The sequence below is a fragment of the Falco rusticolus genome, chromosome 11 (assembly GCF_015220075.1).
Source record: "Falco rusticolus isolate bFalRus1 chromosome 11, bFalRus1.pri, whole genome shotgun sequence".
In the NCBI taxonomy this organism is placed as follows: Eukaryota; Metazoa; Chordata; class Aves; order Falconiformes; family Falconidae; genus Falco; species Falco rusticolus.
The window spans coordinates 18991275-19008696 of NC_051197.1; the positions used below are offsets into that span (position 1 = coordinate 18991275).

The 17422-nt window shown below is 36.2% G+C and overlaps 1 protein-coding gene across 4 annotated transcripts in view; it reads right to left on the reverse strand.

Annotated features, from left to right (window-relative positions):
- The window catches only part of GLMN (glomulin, FKBP associated protein), a 23758-nt gene extending 6385 nt beyond the window's left edge, over window positions 1-17373 (reverse strand). Inside the window, exons 1-16 of one of the 4 annotated variants that reach the window (XM_037404664.1) lie at window positions 17284-17373; window positions 15662-15733; window positions 15050-15175; window positions 13478-13597; window positions 12582-12690; window positions 11098-11344; window positions 10474-10573; window positions 6809-6996; window positions 6277-6330; window positions 5453-5483; window positions 5003-5092; window positions 4414-4455; window positions 4219-4292; window positions 3815-3899; window positions 2117-2226; window positions 951-1014 (exon numbers count right to left, since the gene is read on the reverse strand). In XM_037404664.1, coding sequence (XP_037260561.1) covers window positions 951-1014; window positions 2117-2226; window positions 3815-3899; window positions 4219-4292; window positions 4414-4455; window positions 5003-5092; window positions 5453-5483; window positions 6277-6330; window positions 6809-6996; window positions 10474-10573; window positions 11098-11344; window positions 12582-12690; window positions 13478-13597; window positions 15050-15175; window positions 15662-15727 — 1506 coding nt within the window. In that variant the 5' untranslated portion in view covers window positions 15728-15733; window positions 17284-17373. The other 3 variants (XM_037404662.1, XM_037404661.1, XM_037404663.1) reach the window with 3 other exon arrangements.
- Window positions 17374-17422: the final 49 nt, after the last annotated feature.

Below are 17422 nucleotides of genomic sequence, written 5' to 3' on the forward strand. Positions count from 1 at the left end.
CATAATATATGGGTAAAATACATAAGAGGAGTTTCAATTTTTTAAATGGACTGCAAAGCTTAAATATGCAGAGTGTTTCTGAAATATCTACATTCAAACATCCTCACACAGGAGACATGAAGGTAAAGAGCTATAACTATAATAAATACATAGGTGAACTGCAGTGGTGCGAGTTTAGGCTGGCATGTTACCTTTGTGCGTAACACATTCTAGGCTGTTTCTGGTAAAGGAATGTAGCAGAAAACTGGATGGGTCTGGGCATTCCCTTTGTTACCTTCAGCAGATGGATCTCACAGAAAAGTTTTTTGATGCTAATACCTAGAGAAGCTTCTAACTGTACCTACCATGTACCTTCTACATGTACCTACTGTGTACCTGCACAGCTGCTGTAAATATAGAATATTGTTTTGCACAGCTAAGAACTATTTAAATAATGATTATTACATACTTTCTGAGAAATCTTAATACTAACAACTTCCAGCATATTGCACAAAAAGTATTTTGTCTAAAGATAAATAAAATGGATCTCTTGGACCGCAAAGGTTTGTATTATTATTACAAAGAAATCCACTCACAGGCTTGAGGAATACCAGCAAATAAATAAAAAAGGGTAATAAATACTTTTTCTCATGGGAATACTTGCTAGAAATGTGATTTTATGGTGTTATACTCCAAAGTTATGGACATGGACCACAGTTCATCAGGCAGAGAAAAAGGATTAGCTTGTTTATAGTAACAGTTAAGTATGAATGCAATCAAATTTCACCAAAGGAACACATCACATATATCCTAATGTAGTTATTAAAAGCATCACTTCTGGATTACTGATCATTGCAAAGAAAACCGCAAAAACCAAGTTTTTTAATCAAGGATAACAGTATTCACATGAAACCAGCTCTCAGCCGTCAGCTAATCAATCATTTTCAAATAATTTTCAAAGAAGTACTTACTTGATTATCACTTTCACAATCCTTAATGACCAAGTATCTCAGTAGATTTAGTGACGCCATAATCCTGTGAATTAAAAACGTACTATTTATCATTTCGAGTACAGACTTACATTACATGGATAATAGTTTGTTGTCCATTAGCCAGACATCCTAAAAATATCCATTTGTACAAAATGCAGCCACTCATCTGTTGAGCAATATAGCATAGACTAGAGCACCAGTGTGCAGTAATGTCCATGTTGCAACAGCTGACACTTCGCAAGTACAATTAAAACTGTGAGGACATTGGAGAAGGCTGGTGACTGTGAGGGACAGTTCTCTGAAGAGATAGAACCATATTACAGAATTTGTAATACGCATCACTGGTGATGCATCCATAGTTGATTTGAAACTAGTGTGAGTTTTCTTTATTAGTGTATTGCATTTTTATTTTTGAGTGCTTTTTAAAATATACTTTTTGCTTTTGTTTTACCATACTTTTTAGCGGAAACTGTTTATTGCTTTTTCCAGATAAACAGTAACAATTACAGATCATACATCTGGGTTATTAAGTAGTTATGTGTCCATCTGGACACTACCACCCTCTGATTTAAAAGCCCAACATTTACTCATATAGAGAAAGTCTTGTCCTACACATGAGATTTTCAAAGACATTTCAGTTATTTTTATATTACTTAATGCAAGTATTTGCTGTTCAGGTGGCTCTGTATTTCCACTCATGAGGTACTGGATTCCCAGCAGCAGTCTGGGAAACAGCCTCAAAAAGACTGTGTGCTGGAAGCTGTATCTGATAATTGTTATTCCACTGTATCACATACGACGACATACCACACGTCTTCTGTTCCTCCAATAGCTTCTGCAGAAAGCTGACAAACCACACATTCCTGAAGAAACAATGCTTTACCAATTAGTTCTGTAACTTGACACCTGAGGCCTTATATTCTCAGAGAATGGAGGAGGAATTCCTTCCCTACCGTTAAAATCAATGTGATATTGATTGAGCATTATGACAGAGTTAGCTCAAAGGATGGTTGAAATAAGCAATCGTTTCCATTTCTAGTTCCAGAAATTTAAAATATGATGACGTGGTCACCTCATTAATTAAATGACAGCATACCTCCCATTGTAGCACGGTAGTTTGAAGTCTTTTTAAACGAATAACTCACCTGTCTGAGTTTTGCAGAAGATCTGTCTCGGCACCTTCTGGAAGCAAAAGCACTAAATCTAGAAGGGAGACCAGGTGGTGTCCTGTAAACCAAGTGTTGCCACATGACTTCTGAAAAAACAATATAAAAAGTTCAGCTGAGTGCGAAAGCTAAATCTTAAAAGGTATCTTAAATAATTTAACAATAATTTTGGGAAAACAGAAAAGGGAAATAATAATAATAATAAAAAAAATCAAACACTGGAAGTAGTATTTTCTAATTACTACATGTGAAGTATAGAAACTAGCTTTTTCATAATCCTCTGTACTCTGTCCATGCCAAGCTGTTCCTTCCGATTTCATCAGAGCAGTCTCCAATTCTCCACCTCTTTAACATACCACCATCAATATAGTTAATACTTGTTTACATGAACTTAGAAAATTGTAGTAGGCACACTTTTTTGTTTTTATATTGAGGTATGGAATAATAAGCTATCTTTATCAGAGACTCTATTCATTTCATAATAATAGTGTCACAATTTTTTTTGTTTTTTAAAGATGATCAGGTGGTTTATGTTTTCTTTGTGCATGTCTAAATGCAGAAATGGAATGGAAGGAAAACTGAGATTAGACAGGATGATGAGAAGGGTAACTGTCTTAAGTCAGATCAGATGAGGGACCTGGAAACATTAAGACTAGCTGGGCACAAAAACTAAGATGAAATAAATGGATAGCAATGTGAAATTGTTATCGTTGTATCTATGGCAGAATTCTTTGCAACAAACCTAGAACATTCAAATCCATATGATGAAATTTTAAAATTATTTATCTTTTTGACAGCCAGGGAACTACACAGAAGAAAAGTTTTTCAGAGAATTCTGAAGCTGCATAGTCAAAAATTAATTAGTAATGAAATTTCAGAATATACTTTTACCTATTCAATTTTAGTGCAAGCCCCTTTTGGAACAGTTTTCATATTATCATCTTCACCCCTGCTGATTCAATATACAGGACAGACTACGATCTCATAAGTAGTAATTCACTGTTTTTTAATATAATTATGCTAGCATAAAACATGCATAGATTTACTATATTGTCCTATTTGACAAAAGACAGTATCTTTGAGAATCAAATGTGGTTTAGAAAAAGCCCTACGCAATTTTTAGGGCGGGGGGGATAATTGAGTAATTAATTTTTAATTAATTTTTCCAACTTCCTGGTAAAAATGATTATAAAATGTGGGATTTAAATGGCTTTGATCTAGCTCAATGCTTTCTGATGAATTTAATGTTTATGAAGCACTTTAATATAATGCTGTCATCATAAAACCCAAGAAAAATCAAGAACTCTCTCTGGATTGTAGCACTTGAATTATACTCAAGAAATGAGGAACTGTGAGGATGAAACAAAATACCGAGTAGTTCCTCTGTAAGAAAGCAGCACATATATTTTCAAGCACAGAAAAGGTAATAGTAACTTCTTAAATAAATACAGTAAGATTGTGCAATTTAAAAATACAATTGTAGTATTATAATGTAAAAATACATATGCAGAAAAAAGCCAAAATAGTATTTTTAATTACATACTTTCCCAATTTTATGTATCTTTTCAAAAAGTATTTTTTTAATGCATCACTGAAAGCTTAAGCTGTACATATTTTCTCAATATAATGCCGACAGAATTTTGAGACAGCAACTTCCCTTTTAGTGGTAAGTCTCACCGTTAACGCTAAGTGAATCTGATCTTTTATATTTTTAATAATGTATCCTTCCACACCAGCATGGTTACTTGTCTTCAGTAAACACCTTCAGACAAAAAAAAAATAAAAAATATTATCTCTTCAAAGCTGCCTATACAGTTAGCTTAAAACTTAGTGAATAAGACCATAATGTCATTTAAGTAGGACTTCACCACAGAAAAGTAAGATGACTATGTAACCTTAAACACTAACTTATATAAGGCAGCAGATTTTGTGAGGCAATTAAAATTCATTATTTATTGGAAAATTAACGTAGTAACATTAATGTGGTTTAGCAGATAGAAACTTTCAGAAATCATTGTATCTATGCAATTAAGTTGTAGTAAGGCTGACATTACACAATCTACAGTAATTTGAATGCACACCTGAATAATGTGTATTTTCCTTCTGCGTCAAACTTGTCTATGAACAACTGCAAAATATTTAAACTCTTCTTTCTCTAAATTAAAAAAAAAATGTTATCAGATTAATTCTTTTCTCTATTAATTCTGTGTTCTAATAATTCTCTATTAATTAAATAAATTCAGCACTTCACTGATTCTGTAGGTCAGATTACATACCAGATGCTCTATGGGACAAAGTGTCATAACTTTCACCAAATCCTGCAGTTGGACAAAGAAAACATAATTTCTAATTATATACAGATTATTACATTATACCATCTAACTAAAATCTACCCAAGACATTATAAAAAACAAACAACAAAATCCCAAACAACCAACAAAATCCCAAAACCACACCTATGAGAAGACTCTCATCAGTGAAATTCACGTTAGCTTCAGTGGTTGAAATCCCAGGGCTGCTATGTAAGAATACTGTTCTCATACTTTTGGGTCCAAGTAAGAATGTAGTCAAGTAGCAGATTTGCAAGAGACAAAATCAAGCAAGCACCAGCTTTCAGCTAAGTTCACTGCCCACCTGCCTCAGTGGCCTGTACATGTGCTAAATATATTTTAATTATCACTGAAACTTCATGCTGTAGCAGGTAGAAAAGACAATAAATTCCTTACAAAAAAAAGACACTGAGATTTTCAATTTAATGACAGAAGTGTATGAAGGTTCAGTAGTATGTCCTCTCAAACACCTGTAAGACAGCTAGATATCATTTATATCAAGCTTTACAGACTTCTATACATTGCTTCTTATTACCTGAGGTACGTCAATAAAATCTCTGAATTCTAAATACTTATGGAGAAGGCTATTATCTTCCATTCTCAATAAAGAGTTCTCAAACAGATCCTGTAGGTGGGGAAAAAAACAGCTGCCAACATTTTGCTCATATATAAGACATTAATCTACACGCTTAACATTTCATGGCTAAAACCGCCTTCACTATAAATGCTCATTCTGATATCCAAAGTTCCTAGGAACTACAAATGTAAATGATAATGGTAATTTAAACATTTATGCATGTGTGTAAAGCTCAAAAAATATAAGCATTTGTAAAACTGAAGAATACCTAATTAAGCCTCAAAATATTTCTAAAACTATTATTTGAACTATCGTTTGTACCTTTCTTAGAAGGGGAAACTGAAGTTTTACCATTACTTAGATTAGAAAAAATAAACATTCTAACACTGAAAATTGTATTAAACTTACAAGTCCTTTAGATAACATAGATTCTTCTGTTCTAGGAAAAAAAAAGAAACATTATCAAATTTAAGTTAAATGAAAAGACACTGTTGATATTTCAGAAGAAATATTAGAACAGAGATCAGAAAAAACTTGTCCCTCAAAAACTTTCATTCTATTTTCTAAATATAGTATCTTCATTATTGTTCTCAAAGATTTTTAAAATAAACTGGCTGATGAAAATTAGACTCCTCTCTTCAGGGTCAAAAATTACTTTTCCCCTCAGTATTTATAAATGCTCAAAAGCAGCAACTCATATCTCACAGGTATCGAGACACTGATTAACAAAGAAAATGAAAATTTTCCCAGATGATTCCATTTGCATAGTTCTACAAGCCTAAGAAAAACGTAGCAGATCCTAAACTGAAGAGACCAGAAAGTTTTGCTTAAACTTTACCAGGAAATGGCAAGCAGTCATAAAGGGAAACTTCCCTTCTACAGCAGTGCTAGAAACTGATTGCATATCACACTAGAATACATTCAAATAAGTACTAAGTGTCACAGAAGTAAATACACGCTCCAATTATTCTGCATGTGTTTAGAAGACCTTAATTTTTAATTTTCAGACTTTCTAAGTTCCTAAAAACGGTATCATAATACAAGCTGAAAACAATAAATAAATGTTTTAGACCTCTTAGTGAAAGAATTCATCTTGTTGTGGAACTTGCCCTTTTAACTCTCAGGTTTAGAAACTTCCTCTGAATTTTTCTGGTACTTGCAAAATATGATTTTATGAAATACTATAAAAGGTCACATCTACTATCTAGAGCTCCAAATACCATAAACCCTACCTTTTCAGTAGCACTTCAACATGCATCATGTTACACTGCAGAAGGTATGATGGACTAAAACAGAAAAATCAGGTTTACATTAAACTACATAAGCCATATACATTTGAACATAATATATTTGACTGGATTAGTCTTTTTTGAAACATTGATTAAAATAAAAATTAAGTTTTTAAATAGACACAAAATAGTAAGTCAAATTGCTGTTAGTAACTCTTACATGGAAACTGTCTGTAAATACACAATTGAAAATTTAATACATGGTAGATTTTCAGCATGTGACTAATCCTACCAGTTTCTTCAAAAGGACAGCTCACCTAGAATTAAACTGTAATAAAGCAGTCTGCAGGACTGGAGTATATTCTTATGTATATAATATAAGCTACATAAAATATAAATCCATAAAGATTAACACAAAATACATACTAGTGAAATACACAGTTTTCATTCATATCTATTCACAAAAAGTTTTCTTCTGCTCAGAATGAATATTCAACATACAGACTTACAGTAAGTGAGGAAATCTAGTTCTTACCTAAATACCATTGGAAAGCAATCAATACCAAAATGCTGAACAAACATCAGATATGACAGACATGCCAAAGAATCTGCAGAATTCTTTTGCTCTATGTCCGCAAACTCCTGATTCTCCCAGTGTGGACTTTTGCCTTTACGATGTAAAAACAGTAACGGTATCAATTCTCTTACATTCCACAAAATGTCCTAAAAAAGACAGACAGGTTGCTTACAGTTTCCTTTAAAAGAACTGTTTACCAATTAAGTTTCAAAGCTTTAACTGTTTTTACAGTAAATTCTCTTACATACCGTAAGTATAAATTACTATAAATATTTGTTGAGTATTTATGATATATACACATACACAAAAAAGACCCTGCAGGAAAAATAACTACTGTCAGAAGAACGTTACTAAGATAGCAAAGTCAAGCACTCAAAAGTTAGCAAGAGACAAATAAAATCACGCTGCAAACCCCTAATTCAGCTCCCCTTTCCACAATGCCATGAATAATGATGGCTTCATGATGACATTGTACTACAGGACCCCTGTGTTTTTCAGATCACAGAATACTCAGAATTTTGTTTTCTGCTTGCTAATCAATATGCAACGCAGTGTTTATCTGCTAATGGCAAGCCCTGCTTTGAAGTTAGAATCACCCTGTATGGCCTTTCTTTCCAGTGATGCACAGCACAGTGACAGCTGAGTACTCCACTAATACCAGCGTGCTTTCGCATCCACCCCTCCAACCTTCACGTGGATTAGGAGGTAGTGTAACTCCTATTGTATGTATTATGAAGAAGCAGCAAGATCAAGGTTAACTCATTATTCCAGGGTTGTCCAAACTGAATATCCAGGATTTCACATTTTGGAAAATTAGGATTACACGAGATGTCATATAGTCAAAGCATGACCTTACTGACCTTAGCTGCAGCTCTCATTACCCAATTCCACAAACAGCAGAAGTGGATTTCTTGAGAAAATGAAGAAAAGTTAATTCATAATTAGCATAAAAACCCACAGGTTCAGACTCTTGCCAACAGGAGAGGCAGGATAAAAAGGCATTTTTTCAGAGCACCCTTCAACTATCTTAACCATGAGACCACCTTCTGGTAAACTCTGCCTCCTTCACTGCACACCCTGAAAGTCCTACACTAGATGAAGTAAAGGTCTCAAAGAAAAAATTCTCTTTCATTGCACAGTCCCTGGCTGATCCACACAGCAGTTCCATCCTATGCTGACACATGCTATGGAAAAAAATGGATGTGATCCTGATAGAAAACCTAATTATTGTTGAAAAACAACCAAAAGTTTTGCTAACTGCTTAATGTGCTTCACTTTGCAGTCTTAACATTTGGATACAGAATTTTGTGTGCAAAAATGCTTAGTTTTTAAACACAAATTTGAGAAGAAACAGTTGTATTGCATGGCAACTTCCAGACTTCCTCTGCATCCACGCACATTTGCACATATATTTATGTGTGCTTTCCGCATCCCAGCTGGCTCCCAGTCTTCCTTTTGAAACACCATTTTCATGTGCCATTCCCTACCCCAAAATGACAGCCAGGCCCAGTCTCTCTGTTCTTCTAGGACTAATTCCTCCACTATATCATATAAAAAGCTGTCTTTTAGTTCACAGTTCCCAGCCATTTCAGCCATGTTTCTCTGATAGCTGGATTTCCTTAGTCCCTCAGCCAGCTTCACCCGCTCCTCTACCTTCTCTGTAACCTCCATTTCCCTCTCACATAGCTCCATATATTCTTTGACTTCTGTATTTCTGTATTTGACTTGTGAATTTTTCTCCTCTAACCAGGGATAACAAGGTAGAACAAATTCCAAAGCTCAAACTTGACTCTATTCTTTCATACAGTTGACATTAACAGGAGAAAAAAGTGTATCTGTAGTTAAGAAAACAACTTGCAGAAAAGCATTGTAATAGCCAGTTATCAAAACCAGAACTGTATTTTTGTTAACAGTAAAAATATTAAGAATCATTTAATAATCATTTAATGCTCAGTTCTCCTACACTTCTAAAAAGGTCAGCTTGTTTTGTAAGAGTTGAAGTCAAATAGCTGCAATCTACATACAAATGAACTGTTACTGTGTGTTCAGCGTTACCCAACTAGTGGCGCATTGGCCATCCTGAGGGAAGACTCCATTTAGTACTGAGAATATTTTCCACTCTTACATCTCATTACAAGAACTACCAGCATGCTTCTGAACAAACTGTTAAGAAATAACCCAAAAAATAATGGTTATCAAGAAGGTTCCTTGACTTTATCAGCCCAACAAAAATAACTGTGTAAGCACGCATTTGAAAATTAGAGATAATCGGTATTTACAAATATTTTACATTTGGTGTACTGGGTCTGGCTGGCATGGAGTTTCTTCACAGCTGTCTGTATGGCACTGTGTTTTAGATTTGTGATCGAAAATGTTGACAACACCCAAGTGTTTCAGCTATTGCTGAACAGTGCTTGCACAGCATCAAGACCTTCTGCTTCTTACTCCGCCCCTCAGCAAGCAGGCAGAAGGTAGGTGAGAAGCTGGGAGGGGACACAGCTGGGACAGCTGACCCAGACTGAGGAAAGAGATATTCCATACCATATAACATCATGTTCAGCAACAAATGGAGGGGGGACAACACAGGCAGAGCTGGTATTTTTCAGATTAACTGCTGTTCAGAGACTGGCTGGGCATCAATCTGCTGACAGGAGGTGGTGAGTGACTGCTATTGCATCACTTGGGTTTTTTTGTCCTTCACTTTTTCAATTGCCTTTTTCTCAGCCCACGATGTTTTTCTTGTTTTTCCCTTTTCAGATTCTCTTCCTCATTCTGCTGGGAGGGGGCCTAAGTGAGTGACTAGGCTGGGGTTTAACTGCCAGCTGGGGTCATGCCACTACATTTGACTACGTGCAGGAGACGACAGACTCTTTACCACATTCAAAACATGAACAAAGCACAGCTCCACTTGCCCTAACTTTATTAATCACATCTAGTCCTATTACTGAAAACATACACATTCTGTGTTCCAACATATGCTTGGACCGTACCTGACTATCTCCTTGTAAGACTTGATTTTGCTGCAAATTTAAATAAAATTATCTATACCCACAAGAATCTTGCTTTAATAAAACATAGCTGTGATGTAAAACATTCAAAACCAGAGTAACTGCATTGGTAGCAGAGAATGGACATGTTCCCAATGAACTTCCAGCTACAGCAGCAGCAACAGTCAAGCATCAATTTATATTCTTTAATAATCAGCTGGTACTGCACTAAGCATATTAGAGATTTGTCTCTGTGCAACATCTGGATTAAAGGTAACGTGGATTTTACCTTGACATTAACACTGCAGCAAAGCCTATCCTTCAAATATTCTAATAAATTCATATAACATGAAGAAAAAGAAGTAGTTACAGCCAAGTAGCAGCTGCTGGTTCAGAGAACAGTCCCAAGTGGTTTATCAAAGGAGCAACACTGTGTCTGCAAGATTTGTAATATCCAGAGATGGGACCTGAAACTGTTTCAGACCTTTATCTACCTGCATTATCTTACAAGTAAGCCCAGTAAGTCATCCCACTAACCAATAACGGAAGCAAAATGAGCTCTAGAACTAATTATAGGTAATTCTGAACTAGACCACTGGTTTTGCAAACACTGTAATTAATTTTGACCGCGCTTACTATAATTTCAGTTGCAAAATGCCGCAAGGGGTGTTCTTCAATGCCTTCAAGTTGTTCAAGCTGAGCTGTCAATAATGGGTATTTCAGGCTTTTCATACAGCTGAAATAAAGAGGTGAAACTAAATCACCAATACAGTCACAAATACAGACTATAATAGTGTCATTGATAACCAAGAATGAAGTCTATACTCATATTAGGTGCTACCATTCATGATATTCCAAGGATATAAAAAACCCAAAACCAAAACCCCAACATCTGCTGTAAAAGCATTCTTTAGACTTCACTTCCAGAATTTGGTTATCCTCACTGTTGTAAATGCGAGAAGCAGAGGAATACCAAATCAGCTTCACAGCACAGATTAATATTTGTTCAACATTTCCCTGTACTAAAAAAACAAAAAAAAAACCCACAACAACATTATTTTTACCTTTCTTCTCTTACTTCATAAATATGTAAAGCATATTTAGGGTTTTTTTCCTTTTTCAAAATATCACATTAGTTAATATAAGTTGGCAGCATTATAAAACACTAGTAAGATGATTTATTTACTGCCTACGTAATAAATGCCTACTGTTCATTTTGTTAAGTTATAGGAATACATTACACAGACATAAAATGCTCACAATTTTAATAATTCTTCTTTCAGCTCCATGTCATTGTATTCCGATGACTCTTCCATGTTTTTAACAACTTCATTCACGAAAGGTTTTGCAAAGTGCACCACTGCATTACAACATTGACAGAGACCAAGTTTATCTTCTTGTATTTGTTGTTTTGTGTAAGGTACAGGTAAGGGAGTAAGCTGATTCATAATCATGGCCAAAGATAAACCCACTGAGTAGGCCTTCTTGTTCTGAAGTTTCAAAAGCACTGGGGAAAGAAGGAGGAAAAAAAGTCACCAGAAAATAAAAAAAGAGAGAGACTATTGAGATGTTCAGTTATTACTAAGTAGATGAAAAGGTGAAGAAAAACAGTATGAATATGTAAGAAAGCCTTTAGTTTCAGGGAAGGAGAGGGACTGATACCTGAAATCACATGAGCAAATCCAGCAAAACTAAACATCAACTAGTTTAATATGCTGTAGTTAAGATGACCTTATATTTGAGAAAGACAGATATTAAAGCAGTCATGCATTTCAACACATTCTTCCTTTCTCTGTAGCACCATGATGAGCACTGAAAAAAATAAATACATCTTTCTAGAAATAGCCTGAGTGAAATAATACTCGTTTACCTGACCTGGAAAACTCATTTATTGTTTGACTCCTGTGCTTGGCAAAACCAGAGACAACAGCCCAACCTTTCTGCTGATATTTGACTCTGCTTGAAGCAGCTCAGGACTGTTCTATATTCCATGGCAAAATCAACAGAGGGGTTCCCAAACTGAGGAAGCAGCCCAAGTGGCTCTCCACTTAAGCTGCACTCGGTGCAGGCTAACTGCAGATTCACTATCCAAAAAACCCACATGCTTCTAACTACCAAAATGCTTCACTTGTTAAATTAAAACATAATTCAATATCAAATCTCAGTGATTGCTATAATCAGACTTAAACTTGAAACACAACACTTTATTTCATCTCCCATACCAAAACAGAAACTACTACTTGTTACCTACTTAATGGGTGTCCAAACCCAACATTTTTAGTTTTTACATGTAAGCCAGAAGAATGCTTCCCTCTCACCAATCAAATATTTCAACCTGCTTCAATCTGCAATAAAAGCTTTTACACTATGAAAATATGAAAGTATATTTTATAAGTTAAATAATGAATATTTTCACAAATCCATGTAATTCTCTGTTTCTGTTAACAGTGTGAATGGTTTACACCTTTAAATATAAATGTCACAGGACAATATTATTGTAAATGATGAAAAATAGCTGAATATTGCTATTTCAACTGATGCTATGAATCCTATCTAAAATCTTTCTCTAACAGGCCAATATAAGTATGAAAGTTATACCCCATGTTATTTTGCAGAATATAACAGATTGTAAAGCCTGTCAGGACAGACATATCCTGAAACTATCCCAGCAAAGGCTAAACAAAATTGATAAATAAATGAGAAAATAGTTTAATTTAGAGATCACATTAAAAGCTATATATTACCTGTCTGCAAAGGCTGAAGCAGTAACATGACAGTCTGGCACACTTGTTCTCCAGATGTCTGTTCAATCTGCTCAAGTAAACCCAAAAAAAGCTCCTTCGGATTGCATAGCTGCAAAAGAGAAACAATGTATATTTTTTAATAACCACGGTCATAAGCTACAAATTCATCACAAGCAAGCTACAATACAGAAGTTCTTGAATGTCAGGAAAGCAGGTCTGAACATCCTAGATAATCTTTAAGAAAACAAATATGAAACAGTAAGTACTTCCCTACAAGTAATGTCTTCTGTAGTGTATACATTTTCATATAAGCTGAAAACATACAATAACAAATAGTGACACTAAACCAGATTTCTGTGGTCTATAAAAAGCCTCAGAGTACCTTAGCAAACTAATCCTTAGATGTAGAGAGAAAAGAAAAACTTCAGTGTGAAATTAACTCAAGCTATAGAGTTTGCTTTTAAATACATGAATGAAAGGGAACTAGTTTTCTACAGATTAAAACTTTTTTCCCCTACTACTCCATCAGAATTATCAGGTAATCATACTGTATCTGCAGTAGCCAAGAGATGTTATTGCTGTGGCTGCTCTGATTACAGCAGCTGGCTCTCAAAAACATCATCAGTTCTCTCTGCCTTTTTCTTCTGGGTAATGCTATGTCTCTGTTTTGCCCAATTACTATTTTCACAAGATTTGTAATAGGTTAATTACCTCTGAGAACACTAAGCCTACGTCTGCTTCAGATGAAACTGGTCTGTGCATTTAAAAGTTACAGGAAATGGACAGAAAAACCCAGAAGCAGTCATGCCTTGTTTTCTTTGGAAATCAGGGGGAAAATTAGGACCTCTCCCCTCCCTACAATTATTGTATTATAACCATGTATTTAAAAAACATACCTGTGCCAACTGATCTAGTATCTTCAGGCAGTGTTCTCGCTTATCATCTTCCTGTTTATACATGAAAATACATCTAACAAGAGGAGAGATGAGATTCCAACCCATATTCTTGATGATAACCTAAAACCCAGATTTTCAGAGAATAAACCAAAACTGGACATCTTCAAAATCCACAGAGATTGTATATATGAAGGTCAAAAAAGACAACATATCAATGTCCTGCTTGTAACCAACACCATAATAATGTCACTGAAATTTTAACAACTATTACCATGAAGTTCTATATTTGACATACATTGTATTCTCTACCATACCTATAAACAGTAGCATATTTTGTATAGTTTTCATCAGTGTATTAACTCTAACATTTCAATATATATTTCTAAGAATTTATATGACAATACACTTAAAACAGGACCAAGTAGGGGAGTTTTGCTGAAAGAAAGAATGCTTAGACAAATTATTTTTAACTTGAGGGGATCGAGATCTTCAGTTGTTACTCCAAACTCAAAAAATTCAAAACCAGACTGTGAATCCCATGTAACATTGCCAAAACATTCCATCCTTCACTTTCTTTCTGAACTTCCTATTTATCTGTGTATAATTTAGTATATTCTCCCAGCTCCCCTAAATGCCCACAGACATTAGCATCTCTTACATCAGTATCAGCTTAGTTGGCTCCTACACTTCTGGCCAACATTATAATATCCATCTGTGGCAGATATAATAGCAAGTAACTAACATTATTACATCCACTGTGGTGGATAAGACAGCAGCACCCACCAATTACTTGCTTGTTCTCCTCTCCCAGTGGGGTGGGGGAGAGGATCAGAAGAGCAGAACAGAGAATGATTCATGGATTGAGGTAAGGACAATTCAGTAAGTGAAGGACAAAGGAGAGCAGAGGGGTGGAAGAGGAGGGAATAATGCAAATCAACTCCCACCCAGCCATCTCCAAGCAACAGCTACTTTCGAATAGGTCCCCATGCCCATGTGTTTTTATTGCTAAGCATGATGTTTTATGGTATGGAATATCTCTTTCATCAGTTCAGGTCAGCTATTCCAGCTGTGTCCCCTCCCAACTTCCCTGCTTACTGAGGGAGCAGAGCGAGAAACAGAGAAGGCCTTAACACTGTACAAGCACTGATCAGCAATAGCTGAAACACTGGCGTGTCATCAACACTGTTTTGGTCACAAATCTAAACCGCAGCACCATACAGGCAGCCACGAAGAAAATCAGCTCCATGCCAGTCAGACCCAGCACACCATCTGAAATCCCATTCTGTTAAAGAGGGACATTGTCACCTTCTCTTAATTATGCTTTTGTCCTCTCTTTTCCTTTTGCTTAACTCACTGGAAAACAGTTATTAATGATTTTGTTAAGATTACCATGACTTGGTTTCTGTGACCTACCTAAGTTACACAAGAATGTGCACTTAACACAGAGCAACTTAATAACTATCCTTATGTACAGCCTTGCTCCACAGTGAAGTAGCTTTCCCTTGTTAATAAGCAGTTTTATCTATTTAATGGTGTCAGTGAACAACCTGTGTAGTGCAAACTTAAACTCACCTTATTTTTTTCATTTTGAATTATTTCTAATAACTGAGCTGCGTACCCATCTTCTAAACATTTCTGACCTGCTACTTGAAACAGATTAAAATCTTCTCCTTTGAAATCAATTTCTTCCAGAATTTGCTAGAAAGAAAATATGCCTGTTTAACTCCATAGTTACAAAAGGCAAATAAAAAATAAGAAAATCCAAGCTTTCATTTCAAAATTAAATGTAGCATCACTGTAGCTCATCTTTTTTTATATAGCTCTTTCACATATTAAAAAAGCTACCAAGAGCTAACACAGAAAACAAAGCAGTATTTGAATAGCACCTTCTAACTACAATACGTTGTTTGAAAGAACTATTTTCTAAAATAACCTGCTAAGGTTTTGTTCCTTCAGACAGGCACTTTTAAGTACAAGAACATCTACTTCTCCAAGAAGCAGAAGTTATCAAGCATCTTGAGATACGCACCACAGACAGGTCAGTGAAACAAGCGGTCCAATGAGAAGTTCTGCTAACAACTGTCTGGTGTCTTGGCATCATTTTACTTTTAATTATAATATATGAAGCAAAATGCACACTGTCTACACTCATGACTTCTATGGAAAAAAACCAAAACTACTTACACATCTTTGTATTATGGCTTGAAGTTCATCGACTGCCATTATAGTTTGACTTTGTTCTTCTGGCATTGAAAACTATTATAAATTAAAGAGTGCAGTATTAAGTAAAAACAGAGACTGAAAAGTAATCACATTATCAAAAAAAAAATGTCCGTAAAGGAATGAGAACAACCTAAACAGACAGATATTATGAAGAGTACATGATAAAAAAAAAACAGGAAGAATGCATTTTTAAGGTGTACACTGTATTAGTCTATTTCCCATATTTGTAGAAAATGGTATTACTGGCAGAAAAAAACCCCTGTATTCTATGTACAGGGAAGCAATTTTTCAAGTAGTATCAGGTTGATCTTAAGAAGTCAGGAGGCCTCAGGTTATACATAGGCACATACATTGAAAACCGCAGCTAATACAGAGCAAGTGTGGGCTCACTGCATACCAAGTGCAGATGCCCATGATATAAATTTTCTGCGACTATTCCCAGCGGAGGAGGTCCTGCTCAGCCAAGACCAGAACACTCTTAACCTGACACCTGGGATGTGCACAGCTGACCCAACCACCACACCAGTTTATACCAACAGTCCAGTCACAACCACACTGGCAGTATTATTTATTTCTTTCTAGTGTCTAGGCTGGGCTACTTCAGTGGCCTTTTACCTCTAGATAATATCATTTTACAACTTTGCTGCTAAACACAATTAAGTTAAACATTTGACTAATGTTAAGTACATAAAAAGTTTTACATAGTCAGGACCACGAATTACAAATGAAATCAAGCTTGGTTATCCCATGTGATATTTCAGAGCAGCAGTCACAATCTTTATAACCATGTACCTAAATCTAGTTATATGGCCACAATGAGCGTCAGTTACCTCTACAAATGGATAATTAGCTAACTGTTCATCACAACACCCAAGTTCCATACTTAGACATCTCAGTGTAATTTCCTCTTACATTAGATCTCAGCTACATCACACACCCAGATAACTAGGCTACCTGGATGTTTACAAAAAACAGGTAACTCGCAAAAGTTTAAAAAAAAAATCTATGTGAGAATTTTATTATTCAAAGCACAAACAAATCACCTTCTGCTCTCAACGGCCTATTTTAACATTTTCATGTCCCTGCAACCTCTCAGCACATCTGACCTGTCCTTTTAATTTGATTATCACATACCTTATTACCACACGTTGTGCTATTTGAGCTCTTTATTTTACAGGACGTTAGCAATCCTTCCAGAACAATTTAAATATACTACTGAATTCTAATATTCTTGCATTTGCAGCAGGCATTGACTTTACGATGTACTTACAGCCCTGCAACAAGCCCTGAGCGCTCACCGTGCTGATCCAGGGATTTACCAGCCAAGCTCACAGACGGTCTCAGGCCTTGATACTTAACCTGGTTTCTAAATAAATCTTTTCAGACGCTTCAGCGGCAAGCAGACAGCACCTGAACCGTAAGAAACTTTCTACTACTAACAGTCACCGAGCTCCCGCCCCTCTCACGAACCGCACCTCAGCCCCTTCGCTCGGCAGGATACGACCAGGCCGGCACACAAGTGCCGCCAACGCGCGCCTCGACCACTCGGCTGCGTTACGACACCCCACGGCCGCCCCCCTCACCTCAGCAGCGGCCGGCGGAGCCGCGCTGCAGCCCCTCCAGCGCCGCTCGGCTGCGCCCCACCGCGCCACAGGGCCGCGCCGCCGCCGCCCCCCGCTCCTAGCCCGGGCCACGTCCCGCCGGCGGCGGCGGCTCTGGCTC